We start from the raw sequence: 15816 nt of genomic DNA, 5'->3' as shown, positions 1-15816 counted from the left end.
GGGGTGAGAGGGAGGGATAGGAGGGAGATGGGGATAGGAGGGAAGGATAGGACAGAGTGGAGGGGGGTGAGAGGGAGGGATAGGAGGGAGATGGGGATAGGAGGGAAGGATAGAACAGAGTGGAGGGGGGGTGAGAGGGAGGGATAGGAGGGAGATGGGGATAGGAGGGAAGGATAGGACAGAGTGGAGGGGGGGTGAGAGGGAGGGATAGGAGGGAGATGGGGATAGGAGGGAAGGATAGGACAGAGTGGAGGGGGGGGTGAGAGGGAGGGATAGGAGGGAGATGGGGATAGGAGGGAAGGATAGGACAGAGTGGAGGGGGGGTGAGAGGGAGGGATAGGAGGGAGATGGGGATAGGAGGGAAGGATAGGACAGAGAGTGGAGGGGGGGTGAGAGGGAGGGATAGGAGGGAGATGGGGATAGGAGGGAAGGATAGAACAGAGTGGAGGGGGGTGAGAGGGAGGGAGATGGGGATAGGAGGGAAGGATAGAACAGAGTGGAGGGGGGGTGAGAGGGAGGGATAGGAGGGAGATGGGGATAGGAGGGAAGGATAGGACAGAGTGGAGGGAGGGATAGGAGGGAGATGGGGATAGGAGGGAAGGATAGGACAGAGTGGAGGGGGGTGAGAGGGAGGGATAGGAGGGAGATGGGGATAGGAGGGAAGGATAGGACAGAGTGGAGGGGGGTGAGAGGGAGGGATAGGAGGGAGATGGGGATAGGAGGGAAGGATAGGACAGAGTGGAGGGGGGTGAGAGGGAGGGATAGGAGGGAGATGGGGATAGGAGGGAAGGATAGGACAGAGTGGAGGGGGGTGAGGGGGAGGGATAGGATGGAGGGAGGGAGAGGACAGAGATCAAAGGGAATGTGTTAGGGATAGAGGGATAGTCTAGGAGGGAAGGATAAGATAGGACAGAGAGTGGAGGGGGGGATTGAGAAGGAGGTTGCAGAGGGTGCAGAGGGAAGGAGGGTGCAGAGGGAAGGAGGGTGCAGAGGGAAGGAGGGTGCAGAGGGAATGAAGGATGGGAGAGGACAGAGAGTAGAGGGAAGTTGGGAGGGAGGTGAGCCACACACTCTCTGACCATCTGTGCTGCAGAGGACCACAGAGACCGGCACAGCAAGGCGTGTGTGTGTGTGTGTGTGTGTGTTTTTAAGTGTGCATATCAGCATGTGTGTATTTGCGTGCATGCATTTCTGTGCATCCGTTCATGTGCATTAATGTGTTTGAATCCATGTGTGTGTGAGTACATTTGTGTACGGTGTTTATCCCAATATATGTGCTTGTCTGTGTGCGGTGTGTGTGCCTCGCCCTTGCGGTGGCACCCGGCCAGCCAGCCCTCAGGGAGGAGGGTTGTAAATAAGCAGGTGAAGTAACCCAGATCCCTACTGCCAGGGGATTAACCCCTCAGAGGTCCCATGTCTCCGGTTCAGCACCCGACCCCACTAAACATCCATCAACATCAGTACACCAGTCGTAACATAGACTTAACATGATCCTCTCAACACACAGCCCTTAGCTACAGATCTAGGATCAGCTGACCCTCCCCAAGTCCTAACCTTAACCACTACAGGGAAGAAAACCAAACTGACCTTAGATCAGCGTCATTAGGCTTGGACTCCTCCCCCCCACACACAGGAAGTGATGAGCCAGATGAGTCAGTGTCAGACGTGCAGCTCAGCTAACATTTATGGCAGGGCCATCTGATGGATTAAAGGGGTTGACAGACGATGGAGTGGCTCCTCCCCCTCCACTGCCTTGCCATGTAGGGCTGGGAGGTTTCATCATTACAGAGGATGAAGTCATCCTGCAACAAAAGGCAGGCAGGGGGGAACAGGTGCTGCATATTTAATTAGACAAGGGGGTGGGCCGTGGTGATGCCAGAGGAATATGTAAATTTGATGGCGGCCCTGGCCTGGCACAAGCTAAACCCAGCTGACAGAGATTTTTATGGGCAAGATTATGGTTTTTGTTTGGTCTCTTTATTTGTCCCTCTGTACTGTCACACACATGCATGCATCTGCTTATCGCATCTGCATTGCAGCTTAACTACCTCCTATCAGAGGTGCATCTGAGAAATGAGGATGACTCTGTCTCTCTCTCTGTCTTCATGCTATGCTAGGATATCCCCAGACCGCTGTGCTTCCCTCTGCCCTTTGTGTCAGAGTACTCAATACCTCCTTGTGATGTTTTCTTCCTCGGAGAATAGGGAACATAGGGACTAGGGAGTACTGTTCATGAAAGGAGTAGAGTCCATCCATCCCTAGTTAGTGGATGATGGAGAAAAAGAGAGGGAAATATCAACGGAGAATAAGGAGCAAGAGAGTGGGAAGGAACCAGAAAAAGGCAATCGATGTCTCTGGGCTTGTGTCAACAGGCAATTATTAATGATGAGGTGGGCTTTGGCTCTGTGCAGTGGCGAAGTCAGGGAGCTCTCCTCTCCTGTCCACAGCTCCCTCAGCACGAAGGTGTGATATATATATATATATAAGAGAGAGAGACTCTGAGTCGCTCTCTCTGAGTCTCTCTCTCTCTCTCTGAGTCTCTCTCTCTCTCTGAGTCTCTCTCTCTCTCTCTCTCTCTCTCTCTCTCTCTCTCTCTCTCTCTCTCTCTCTCTCTCTCTCTCTCTCTCTCTGAGTCTCTCTCTCTCTCTCTGAGTCTCTCTCTCTCTCTCTCTGAGTCTCTCTCTCTCTCTCTCTCTCTCTGAGTCTCTCTCTCTCTCTCTCTCTCTCTCTCTCTCTCTCTCTCTGAGTCTCTCTCTCTCTCTCTCTGAGTCTCTCTCTCTCTCTCTCTGAGTCTCTCTCTCTCTCTCTCTCTCTCTGAGTCTCTCTCTCTCTCTCTGAGTCTCTCTCTCTCTCCTCTGAGTCTCTCTCTCTCTCTCTCTCTCTCTCTGAGTCTCTCTCTCTCTCTCTCTCTCTCTCTCTCTCTCTGAGTCTCTCTCTCTCTCTCTCTCTGAGTCTCTCTCTCTCTCTCTCTCTGAGTCTCTCTCTCTCTCTGAGACTCTCTCTCTCTCTCTCTCTCTCTCTCTCTCTCTCTCTCTCTCTGAGTCTCTCTCTCTCTCTCTCTCTCTGAGTCTCTCTCTCTCTCTCTCTCTCTGAGTCTCTCTCTCTCTCTCTCTGAGTCTCTCTCTCTCTCTCTCTGAGTCTCTCTCTCTCTCTCTCTCTCTCTGAGTCTCTCTCTCTCTCTCTGAGTCTCTCTCTCTCTCTCTCTGAGTCTCTCTCTCTCTCTCTCTGAGTCTCTCTCTCTGAGTCTCTCTCTCTCTCTCTCTGAGTCTCTCTCTCTGAGTCTCTCTCTCTCTCTCTCTCTGAGTCTCTCTCTCTCTCTCTGAGTCTCTCTCTCTGAGTCTCTCTCTCTCTCTGAGTCTCTCTCTCTCTCTGAGACTCTCTCTCTCTCTGAGACTCTCTCTCTGAGAGAGAGACTCTGAGTCTCTCTCTGAGTCTCTCTCTCTGAGTCTCTCTCTCTGAGTCTCTCTCTCTGAGTCTCTGAGTCTCTCTCTCTGAGTCTCTGAGTCTCTCTCTCTGAGTCTCTGAGACTCTCTCTCTGAGTCTCTGAGACTCTCTCTCTGAGTCTCTGAGACTCTCTCTCTGAGTCTCTGAGACTCAGACTCTGAGAGACTGAGAGAGAGACTGAGACTGAGACTTGAAGGGTGGGGATGGGGCAAAACACACACCCCTCCTCTCTCACACACCTCAGCTCATACTGTACATCTCTGGGAGACATCCATGCCTTTACTGTCCAATTAAGGTTGGCCCAGGGGGGAAAAGAACAGAACAGAGCAGCTCTCCAGCCTCCACCTCTCTCATATCTCTCTCCGTGGAGGAGCTGGGTAATTGTTAACAGATTGGGAAGTGTTATTGTGAAGCAGTGTGGATCAGGACGTCTCAGACCGGCCGGCTGGGGGTTTCTGTCTGAGAGGCTCACGCCACTGTGGTCACAGCAGAGAGGTCTTAGTGGTCTTAAGCCTAATTGACTAAGAAATAGAATGAAAAGCCCCCGTCCTGGCAGGCAGAGGAACCCAGGCTGGCTTTTCTACTGAGCAGAGAACGAAGAGACAATTAGAGAGATAGTTAATAAGAGGAGTCAAAAACTGACAAAACATACTTTTTGTGTGAGACCAATTCCATTAGGACAAATATTAAGTCTACTGAATATATTGAAAAATAAATTACACCTAGAAATGTTTGATCTAGCGCTCTATTCCTGCTACCTTTTAGCAAGAGCATCTTCTCAGTTGTCTGCCTTGTTTAGGTGGGGGCTACACTTGACTGTTTGTTTGATTTGACCATTTAAACAAGATTAGTGACTGGCTGGCAGATTCCCCTAGTGTGCCAAGGCAAGCACCAAGACCACACCAGCACCTTTCATGCAGGCTTTTGGTACTTCCTCCTAAAAGTAATTTAGACCAATTTAGCAGAGGGCATGCTGTCTTGTCTGACCAACCAATCACAGCCAGATAGGTCCCTGTCAGGAGATGGGTTCTAATCAGTTAGGATGTTGATGTTCAAAATGTTCCAGATAGAGGTGTATTGTATAGAATAGATATGACGTTATATTATGTCTAATAAACTGTCATGCCAGGTCTATGCAGTACATTTCTATCTGCAACCCACCAGATTGAACAGGCTGTAGAACAGGCGTGCTAAACAATTGTCAAAAGTAAATGAGTGACGGCAGCTAGTTCCTGTTCACACGCATGTAACTCTACCATACCTTCTGTAAACAACAGTGTTAGTCAGCATGTCTGATTCACTGACAACTGAGAGACAAGGCTTCTTTAATGAGTCTGTGTTGGGTGGGAGAGTTTACGTCTCTCCTGGGTCTCTATTGAAATAGACTGATTTCATGCAATTATGAATGACACACAGAGATACTGTACATTTTATGAAGCTAGGCAGCCTTGATGTAATTCAGAATTTGAATTGTGAGTTTGAAAATGACTATAATGCAAATATGCCAGGGCTTTTATTTACTGAACTGAAGCTCTGATTGAAACATTTAAACATGGACTATCATAGCCTGCAGTGGTGCCATCAGACCTGTGACTTTCCCAGTCAGCGCCATGCTGAGACACTGCGTGGTAGGGTGGCAGTCACACCACGGAAGAGTGGGAGAGAGTGGGAGGGTGTGATGTCTGTCCTTGCGTGTTGGTTGTCATGATGGTGAGATGGTGAAATGCAGAGTGATTATTCCCAAAGTGGGTCAAAGACAGCATGTCCATAACTGCTAGCAGGACATGGTACCTTTGAAGAAGAGAGAAAGAGAGGAGGAGGAGGAGGAGGAGAAGATGGAACAATGTATAAACAAATCCAGGGCTCATTGAGGGAATGCAGGTAGTGTTTGTGTGATTAGGATTTGTTTTCACGGCAGGCCCATCTAATCTGGTGGTGAATCAGGGAGAGCTGGGATTGGATGAGGTGCTGGAGAGCATCCTCTCCACGCTGGAGGTCAGGCCCTCTGGCTCCAGATGGGCTCCTATTGATTGGAGAGAGCGTGGCGATCCAGTTGCAGGCGTACATCATTGATTTTCTGCAGGAGTGGAGAGTGCAGGAGTGGAGAGTGCAGGAGTGGAGAGTGCAGGAGTGGAGAGTGCAGGAGTGGAGAGTGCAGGATGAAGGCTGGAGCACAGCAGAGCTGTCAGGTCATCTTTTCAAATATCCAGAATATTTTTTTGTGGCGTTGACCTTCCCTGAGTCGAAGAGACATATCTATTTAACCACTACCTCAGCAGGCACAGTGGCTTGTCAGTGTGGGCTGTGTGTAGCTTAAGCAAGCGCTTTTATTCACACACACACACTTTCCTTAACACACATCAATAACATGCTCCCAGAAAGCTGCCAGGTCAGCAGAAATCAACATCTCTTAGCACCACTCTTAATAATATGCAGACAGTTTCTATGTCCACTTACTGTATATAGGAGGTTGAGTCATGTACAGTACCAGTAGTCATAAGGACTTGAATTAATAAAGCCACTACAGTACCAGTAGTCATAAGGACTTGAATTAATAAAGCCACTACAGTACCAGTAGTCATAAGGACTTGAATTAATAAAGCCACTACAGTACCAGTAGTCATAAGGACTTGAATTAATAAAGCCACTACAGTACCAGTAGTCATAAGGACTTGAATTAATAAAGTTACTACAGTACCAGTAGTCATATAGACTTGAATTAATAAAGCCACTACAGTACCAGTAGTCATAAGGACTTGAATTAATAAAGTTACTACAGTACCAGTAGTCATATAGACTTGAATTAATAAAGCCACTACAGTACCAGTAGTCATAAGGACTTGAATTAATAAAGCCATGTACAGTACCAGTAGTCATAAGGACTTGAATTAATAAAGTTACTACAGTACCAGTAGTCATATAGACTTGAATTAATAAAGCCACTACAGTACCAGTAGTCATAAGGACTTGAATTAATAAAGTCACTACAGTACCAGTAGTCATATAGACTTGAATTAATAAAGCCATGTACAGTACCAGTAGTCATAAGGACTTGAATTAATAAAGTCACTACAGTACCAGTAGTCATATAGACTTGAATTAATAAAGCCACTACAGTACCAGTAGTCATAAGGACTTGAATTAATAAAGCCACTACAGTACCAGTAGTCATAAGGACTTGAATTAATAAAGCCACTACAGTACCAGTAGTCATAAGGACTTGAATTAATAAAGTCACTACAGTACCAGTAGTCATATAGACTTGAATTAATAAAGCCATGTACAGTACCAGTAGTCATAAGGACTTGAATTAATAGTCACTACAGTACCAGTAGTCATATAGACTTGAATTAATAAAGCCATGTACAGTACCAGTAGTCATAAGGACTTGAATTAATAAAGTTACTACAGTACCAGTAGTCATATAGACTTGAATTAATAAAGCCACTACAGTACCAGTAGTCATAAGGACTTGAATTAATAAAGTCACTACAGTACCAGTAGTCATATAGACTTGAATTAATAAAGCCATGTACAGTACCAGTAGTCATAAAGACTTGAATTAATAAAGCCACTACAGTACCAGTAGTCATAAGGACTTGAATTAATAAAGCCACTACAGTACCAGTAGTCATAAGGACTTGAATTAATAAAGCCATGTACAGTACCAGTAGTCATAAGGACTTGAATTAATAAAGCCACTACAGTACCAGTAGTCATAAGGACTTGAATTAATAAAGTCACTACAGTACCAGTAGTCATAAGGACTTGAATTAATAAAGCCATGTACAGTACCAGTAGTCATAAGGACTTGAATTAATAAAGCCACTACAGTACCAGTAGTCATAAGGACTTGAATTAATAAAGTCACTACAGTACCAGTAGTCATAAGGACTTGAATTAATAAAGCCACTACAGTACCAGTAGTCATATAGACTTGAATTAATAAAGTCACTACAGTACCAGTAGTCATAAGGACTTGAATTAATAAAGTCATTCTGGAGCTCCAAACCCCATTCCTCAAGGCCTCGCTCGGCCACGTCCATACAGCTTTAATTATAATCCAATGAACTCGTTATCATAGTTTCCATTCATATCTAGTGGGGCTCTAATGCTCAGACTCCTCCGGTACTTATTATATTTATTGTATATTTATTCATGGATTTTGTATATATTTATTTCCGATATAAATTTTAATTAGAACTTCAAACACTTCAGCAGCAGTCGGCTGGGGCAGAACTTCCCTTTGATCAGACGTCACTCGCCCTGCTTTCCTCTCTCCCTCTTCTCCTCTCCCCTCACCCCTGGGCATCTTGATGCTAATAGGCTGAGTGTTGCTCTTCTTGCCTGTCAGTCCGTCTGTCTGTCTATGGAGATTAAAGTAGTTGGGCCAGTCATAAGACGGGTTGAATGGGTTCTGGGTTGCCAATTGCCAGTTTCAGTGTGGATAGGGATATTGTTTGAACTTTCTGTCATATCAGTTTTCATAAGTGACTATTGGCTGTTAAGCCAGAAGAATGGCAAGACTGAGCTAAATTATTTGTTAGGTAGATGTTCAAGCATGTCTTTGAAATATTCCTCTACTTTTTCCGCACCAAAGAGGAGTCATATCTCTGTGCTATATATACTGTACGCGTGAACACAACACCTGATAACTCCATCCCTCTATGTCCCTTTCTAAAATAATCCTACTGAGGCATTGACGTCATAATACTCAGCTTGTGTTAGAAAACGAGCATGTTTGGTCTACATCTGGGGAGATTATCTCATGCAGTGTGTACATCGTCTCCCCTCCCTCCTCCACTCTACTCTCCTCCTTTCTTCTCCCTTCCTCTCCTACTCTCACCCCTCCTCCCTCTCCTGTGTGTTAATGTACTTGAAGTGGCCCGGCTGTCAATGAGCTTGTATTAACACCTGACTGGGAGCAGTGGGGCCGGGGCCGGCTGGTGTTTGTTCCTCCACGGTGCCTCCCCTGGGCCCGACCCCCAGGCTGCAGGCAGAGGGAACGGATCCCATGATCAATAACAACATCCTAGCAGGCTGCTGAGAGAGGGTAGGAAGGAGGGTGGAGAGAGGGGGAGAGAGGGGGTAGGAGAGGGGGTAGGAAGGAGGGGGGACGGTGGAGGGGGGGAGGGTGGAGAAAGGGGGGAGAAAGAGGCAGAAAGAGAGGGAGAGGAAAAGAGAGAGCTAAGGGAGAGAAACAGTAGGGCAGAGATTGAGAGAATAGAGGGGAGTGGTAGAAAGAGGATAAGAGGGGCAGATGGGAGCAGGCTTTACAGTATATAGTTGTTGTACATTTCCTATTTATCCACCCTATCTTTATATTCTCAACTCTTAACATTGCTAACAAAACCAGGGCGTAGTTTCAGTCGATAAGTCAGACTTTCCATCGGCTTTGGGTGTCACTCAATGCATGATCTGGTATACATCTTTTATGATCTTTGTCTCTGCCAATGTCTCTGCCAATATTCTCTATCACTGTAGCTACAGTGTGAGACAATGGTATATGCATTAGCTTGAAAGTCCATTTTTCTCTCTCTCTCCTCTCTCATATATATATATATATAAGTCAGTTAGGACATCTACTTTGTGCATGACACAAGTAATTTTTCCAACATTTGTTTACAGATTATTTCACTGTATCACAATTCCAGTGGGTCAGAAGTTTACATTCACTAAGTTGACTGTGCCTTTAAACGGCTTGGAAAAATCCAGAAAATGACGTCATGGCTTTAGAAGCTTCTGATAGGCTGATTGACATCATTTGAGTCAATTGGAGGTGTACCTGTGGATGTATTTCAAGGCCTACCTTCAAACTCAGTGGCCCTTTGCTTGACAACATGGGAAAATGAAAAGAAATCAGCCAAGACCTCAGAAAACAAATTGTAGACCTCCACAAGTCTGGTTCATCCTTGGGAGCAATTTCAAAACACCTTGAAGGTACCACGTTCATCTGTACAAACAATAGTACGCAAGTATAAACACCATGGGACCATGCAGCCGTCATACCGCTCAGGAAGGAGACGCGTTCTGTCTCCTAGAGATGAACGTACTTTGGTGCAAAAAGTGCAAATCAATCCCAGAACAACAGCAAAGGACCTTGTGAAGATGCTGGAGGAAAGGGGTACAAAAGTATCTATATCCACAGTAAAACGAGTCCTATATCGACATAACCTGAAAGGCCACTCAGCAAGGAAGAAGCCACTGCTCCAAAATTGCCATTAAAAAAGCCAGACTGCGGTTTGCAACTGCACATGGGGACGAAGATCATACTTTTTGGAGAAATGTCCTCTGGTCTGATGAAATAAAAATAGAACTGTTTGGCCATAATGGCCATCATTATTTTTGGAGGAAAAATGGTGAGGCTTGCAAGCCGAAGAACACCATCCCAACCATGAAGCACGGGGGTGGCAGCATCATGTTGTGGGGGTGCTTTGCTGCAGGAGGGACTGGTGCACTTCACAGAATAGATGTCATCATGAGGGGGGAAAATTAGGTGGATATATTGAAGCAACATCTCAAGACATCAGTCAGGAAGTTAAAAGCTTGGTCGCAGATGCGCCTCCAAATGGACAATGACCCCAAGCATACTTCCAAAGTTGTGGCAAAATGGCTTAAGGACAACAAAGTCAAGGTATTGGAGTGGCTATCACAAAGCCCTGACCTCAATCCCATAGAAAATGTGTGGGCAGAACTGAAAAAGCGTGTTCGAGCAAGGAGACCTACAAACCTGATTCAGTTACACCAGCTCTGTCAGGAGGAATGGGCCAAAATTCTCCCAACTTATTGTGGGAAGCTTGTGGAAGGCTACCCGAAACATTTGACCCAAGTTAAACAATTTAAAGACAATGCTACCGAACACTCAATTAGTATATGTAAAGTTCTGACCCACTGGGAATGTGATGAAAGAAATAAAAGCTGAAATAAATATTTTTCTCTACTATTATTCTGACATTTCACATTCTTAAAATAAAGTGGTGATCCTAACTGACCTAAGACAGAGAATCTTTACTAGGATTAAATGTCAGGAATTGTGAAAAACTGAGTTTAAATAAGGTGTATGTAAACTTCCGACTTCAACTGTGTGTATATATATGCATGCACACACACGGAATGGATGCAACGATGTATACACACACTCACTCTCTCTGCAGCTAAGCCATTGTTTGTGTTGGGAGATAGATCAGAGAGATTGTATCAGCTGGTACATTTAGACTAATCTAAGGTCCTGTCCTTCATTCTCAAACTCGATATTATCCAGCCACTTTGTTTGTATTGACAACTCTTCTCTCTCTCACACAATTCAATTCAAGGACTTTATTGGCATGGTAAACATATGTTAACATTGCCAAAGCATGTGAAGTAGATAATAAACAAAATTGAAATAAACAATACAAATTAACAGTCAACGTTACACTCTCTCTCAGGACAACCATAACAAAGTATTTCTCTCCCTCTACCTTCATCCCTCTCTCCTTCCATCTATTACTCTTTCTATTTCTCAACTTCTCTCTTCTCTTTCTACCACACCTCATCTCCTCTCCCTCTCCCTGTCTAACTCCCTCTCTCTAGGCCTTGGCAATGGCTGAGGTGAATGGACCAGGGCCCCTGGTGGCCGAGCCGCAGATTGCCATGTTCTGTGGGCGTCAGCTGCTGCACATGAACCCTGAGACTGGCCAATGGGAGCCTGACCCTCAGGGCCGCCAGGGCTGCTTCACAGAACCCAACCAGATTCTGTCCTACTGCCAAGAGGTAGGAGCCAACAACACTGCTATGGTTATGAGATCGACCTCATACTGCACTGTTACTGCACTGTAATGCTCAGCTCATCTCCAATGCTGCTGCAATAGCATACTAGAGAGCAGATACTTTAGATAGGTTTATGGATATAAAGATAGTGGTAGATTCAGTGCCTTCAGAAAGTATTCATACCCCTTGACTTATTGTAACAGACTGAATTCAATATGGAGTAAAAACAAATTCTACACACAATAATGACAAAGTGAAAACATGTTTTTGCAAACAATTACAAGCATACCCATAACATGATGCAGTCACAACTATGCTTGAACATATGGAGAGTGGTACTCAGTAATGTGTTGTGTTGGATTTGCCACAAACATATTCAGGACAAAAATGTAATTGCTTTGCCACATTTTTTGCAGTTTTACTTTAGTGCCTTGTTGCAAACAGAATGCATGTTTTGGAATATTTTTCTTCTGTACAGACTTCTTTGTTTTCAGTCTGTCAATTAGGTTAGTATTGTGGCATACGGTAACTACAATGTTGTTGATCAGTTTTATCCTACCACAGCCATTAAACTCTAACTCTTTTAAAGTCACCATTGGCCTCATGGTGAAATTCCTGAGCGGTTTCTCTCCTCTCCGGCAACTAAGTCAGCAAGGACACCTGTATCTTTGTAGTGACTGGGTGTATTGATACACCATCCAAAGTGTAATTAATAACTTCACCATGCTCAAAGGGATATATATATATTTTACCCATCTACAAATTGGTACTATTCTTTGCGAGGCATTGGAAAACATCTCTTGTCTTTGTGGTTGAATCTGTGTTTGAAATTCAGTGCTTGACTGAATGACGTTACAGATATTTGTGTGTGTGTGTGTGGGGGGGGTACAGAGATGAGGTAGTCATTCACTATTGCACACGGAGTGAGTCCATGCAACTTATTATGTGACTTGTTAAGCACATTTTTACTCCTGAACTTATTTAGGCTTGCCATAACAAAGGGTTTGAATACTTATTGACTCAAGACGTTTCAGCTTTTAATTTTAAATTGATTTGTAAACATTTAAAAACATCATTCCACTTTGACATTATGGGGAATTGTGTGTAGGCCAGTGACAAAATCTACATTTTATCCATTTTAAATTCAGGCTGTAACAACAACATTTGGAAAAAGTCAAGGGGTGTGAATACTTTCTGAATGCACTGTAAATGGGTGGACAGACTGGTATAGATGGATAGATAGATAGATAGATGGATAGATAGATGGATAGATAGATGGATAGATAGATGGATAGATGGATGGATGGATAGATGGATGGATAGATGGATGGATAGATGGATAGATAGATGGATGGATGGATGGATAGATGGATGGATAGATGGATGGATAGATGGATGGATGGATGGATGGATAGATGGATGGATAGATGGATGGATAGATGGATAGATGGATGGATGGATGGATAGATGGATAGATGGATAGATGGATGGATAGATGGATGGATGGATGGATGGATGGATGGATGGATGGATGGATAGATGGATAGATGGATAGATGGATAGATGGATGGATGGATGGATAGATAGATACCTCACACAACATTATGAATAGGAGCAGGAGTAACCAACCCTAATCTCCCAATCTGTCTCACTTGGTTTGTCTTGTCCTATGAAATCTATATATATATATATATATATATATATATATATATATATATATATAGTGGAGTGATGGTGGTCAGGAGGAAATATTTATTGATATTTCCTGAATATTAATACTACCATCCATCAATCTTCCTCCTGCCACGTTTATCCCCCTAATTCCTGACAGTCTCCTGCATGCCAAACTTAAGGCATATCAATGGCATGACAGGCCTAGCCACAGCCTTGGTTTGATTAGAGACTCGCTGCTCCCCCTCCCCAACAAGAGCAAGGAGCCTGTTTTTATAAAAGGACATCATGCGCCACCTGGTGGCTAAATGAAGCACAGCGGGTAAAGCAAACAGCAGTCACACAGTTGAAATGGCTGTAATGTGATTACCCAGCTCATTATGCATCTGGGATTTCTTTTTCCTCGACGTCTGTGGATCCTGGTCTCAGACAGCGTGCCAAATACATTTCTCAATCCATTAAACGTCATTATAGGGCTGTGCTTATGCCATTGCCCTACATTTTAATTGAAAGTAGTCAGATGTGAAATTGGGATTTTGGAAAGAATTGGAAGTGGGATTGTATAGGTCAACTTGTTTTCAGACTGGAATTTTCCCTACAACTTAAGGAGAATATCCGTGTATGACGTGCATCGTCAGAAAATAGACCCTTAGGGCCAAAGTGTTTCAGACCGTTGCATGACTCTCTCCTTTTTACCTTTCTCCCTATTGATTGTGCTATCCTCTCTCCTCCTCTCTCCCTCTCCTACTCCCTCTTGCCCTCTCCTCCTCTCTCCCTCTCCTCCTCTCTCTCTCTCCCTCTGTCTGTACTGTACGTCTCCTCTCCCCTCAACCCTCCTTTTCCCCTCTCCATTTGTCTGACCCTGTTGTCTCTCTCCTCTCTGTTGTCCTAACTCCTCCCTGATGTCCTGTCTGTCCATATCATCCATCCATCTGTCCCTCCCTCTGTCTTTCTGTCTCTCTCCCGCCGTCTGTCTGCCTGTCCATCTGTCCAACCAGATGTACCCAGCCCTACAGATCTCCCATGTGGAGGAGTCCTCCAGCCCCGTCACCATCCCAGCCTGGTGTAAGAAGGGCTGGGGCCACTGCCAGACACGCCCCTTCATCGTCATGCCCTACCGCTGCCAGGGTAAGAACAACACGTCTGCAATGTCTGCACCCTCAGCATCATCATCCTTCTAATCTTCAGCATATCCCTACACAAACATCACTCAAAACATTGCACAACTTCCCTTTGATCACCCACCCCATATCAGAGGATAACTTTATTATATTAATAAGTAACATCATGTCATCATTATGTTTAATACAAAGCATGTCATTTCCATGATATGGTTAAGTAGCGTTCAAATTCAGCCTCGGGGAAGTAATAATAGAAACGGACATACTACGTCTAATAGTTCATTTGAATGGATTCCATTGTCAAAGCTTTGTCAGGTGCACCAAAGAGTTTCACTCCATTAAAATGGTGGAAAGGTCTTTCAGTCTGTGTTGAATATTAACCCACTTGTCCCCACATTTTACCAAACATCGACACCTTAATAATGCATAATATATGGCTTATTTGTTAATAAATACAACTTTAACTTCTCTAGAACCTGTAAAGTACAAAAATTATTCATTTAACTATTGTGACCGATGGAATCAAATTACTTAAATTAAAATCTGAAATTAAGCATATTTCACATTGTTCTGTCCTTGACTGACTGACTGGCTGCAGCTATTGAAAGTAGAACTGCAGGCAGCAGCACACCATTGTGTTCTGGCTCAATCTCCACTTCCCACCTCGTCCTCAGCCCAGACAGTGCAGAGGCACTGTAATGAGTTGGCATGATCTTATTATACTGGACCTTTCTAGTTCAATTCTCTCTCTCCTTCTCCCTCTCTCTCTCTCCTTCTCCCTCTCTCTCCTTCTCCCTCTCTCTCTCTCCTTCTCCCTCTCTCTCTCTCCTTCTCCCTCTCTCTCTCTCTCCTTCTCCCTCTCTCTCTCTCTCTTCTCCCTCTCTCTCTCTCTCCTTCTCCCTCTCTCTCTCTCCTCTCCTCTCTCTCTCTCTCTCCTTCTCCCTCTTTCACTTTCTTTCTCTCTTTCTTTCTTTCTCTCTTTCTCTCCCTCTCCTTCTCCCTCTCTTGGGTTTATGGATGTTTATCAGCATTCTTTATCAATTAAAAAATGTTACAACCAAGGCAAGTATTAAAATATAAAATATTCTCCCTCTCATTCCATTTCCCTCCTCTCTCTCTCTCTCTCGCTCTGCAGTGGGTGAGTATGTGAGTGAGGCCCTGTTGGTTCCAGACCGATGCCGTTTCCTGCACCAGGAGCAGATGGATGCCTGTGAGAGCTACGTCTACTGGCACAACATAGCCAAGGAGGTGCGGGCGGAGCGACATTATATTAACTAAGATTATATTAGAGTTAATTAAATTATGCCTAAATGATATTACATGTTCATTTTTCAATTCATTTCTTAAGTTTTAATTGGGTTTTAACACCGCTAGGACTCTTTATAGAGAGTTAGCATAGACTTCTATAAGACATTAAACTTTGACTTGGACTAATTGAGTCAATAACAAAACTGCAGTGTAGACTGCAGTAAAAGACTGGGGCTGGAAGCTAACTGTACCCAGCTGGGTGTAGTGTAACACAGTATCATACTGCATCAGCAGAATGAGCAGCTAGAGGAGTTTATTATAGGCCAGGGAGGTGTGGTAATTTATTATATTCCAGGGAGGTGAGACAGTTTATTAGAGGCCAGGGAGGTGAGATGGTGCATTAGAGGCTAGGGAGGTGAGGGGGTGCATTAGAGGCCAGGGAGGTGAGGGGGTGCATTAGAGGCCAGGGAGGTGAGGGGGTGCATTAGAGGCCAGGGAGGTGAGGGGGTGCATTAGAGGCCAGGGAGGTGAGGGGGTGCATTAGAGGCCAGGGAGGTGAGGGGGTGCTTTAGAGGCCAGGGAG

At 44.8% G+C, this 15816-nt stretch overlaps 1 protein-coding gene across 3 annotated transcripts in view; it reads left to right on the top strand.

Moving 5' to 3' along the window:
• LOC115177559 (amyloid-like protein 1) overlaps positions 1–15816 on the top strand; it is a 53253-nt gene that overhangs the window by 27604 nt on the left and 9833 nt on the right. For all 3 annotated transcript variants that reach the window (XM_029738461.1, XM_029738460.1, XM_029738459.1), the window contains exons 2-4: positions 11017–11196; positions 13863–13992; positions 15121–15233. In XM_029738461.1, coding sequence (XP_029594321.1) covers positions 11017–11196; positions 13863–13992; positions 15121–15233 — 423 coding nt within the window. The remainder of the gene's footprint in view (positions 1–11016; positions 11197–13862; positions 13993–15120; positions 15234–15816) is intronic.

Source organism: Salmo trutta, chromosome 37 (assembly GCF_901001165.1).
Source record: "Salmo trutta chromosome 37, fSalTru1.1, whole genome shotgun sequence".
Lineage (NCBI taxonomy): Eukaryota > Metazoa > Chordata > Actinopteri > Salmoniformes > Salmonidae > Salmo > Salmo trutta.
This window is presented reverse-complemented; position numbering and strand designations above follow the sequence as displayed.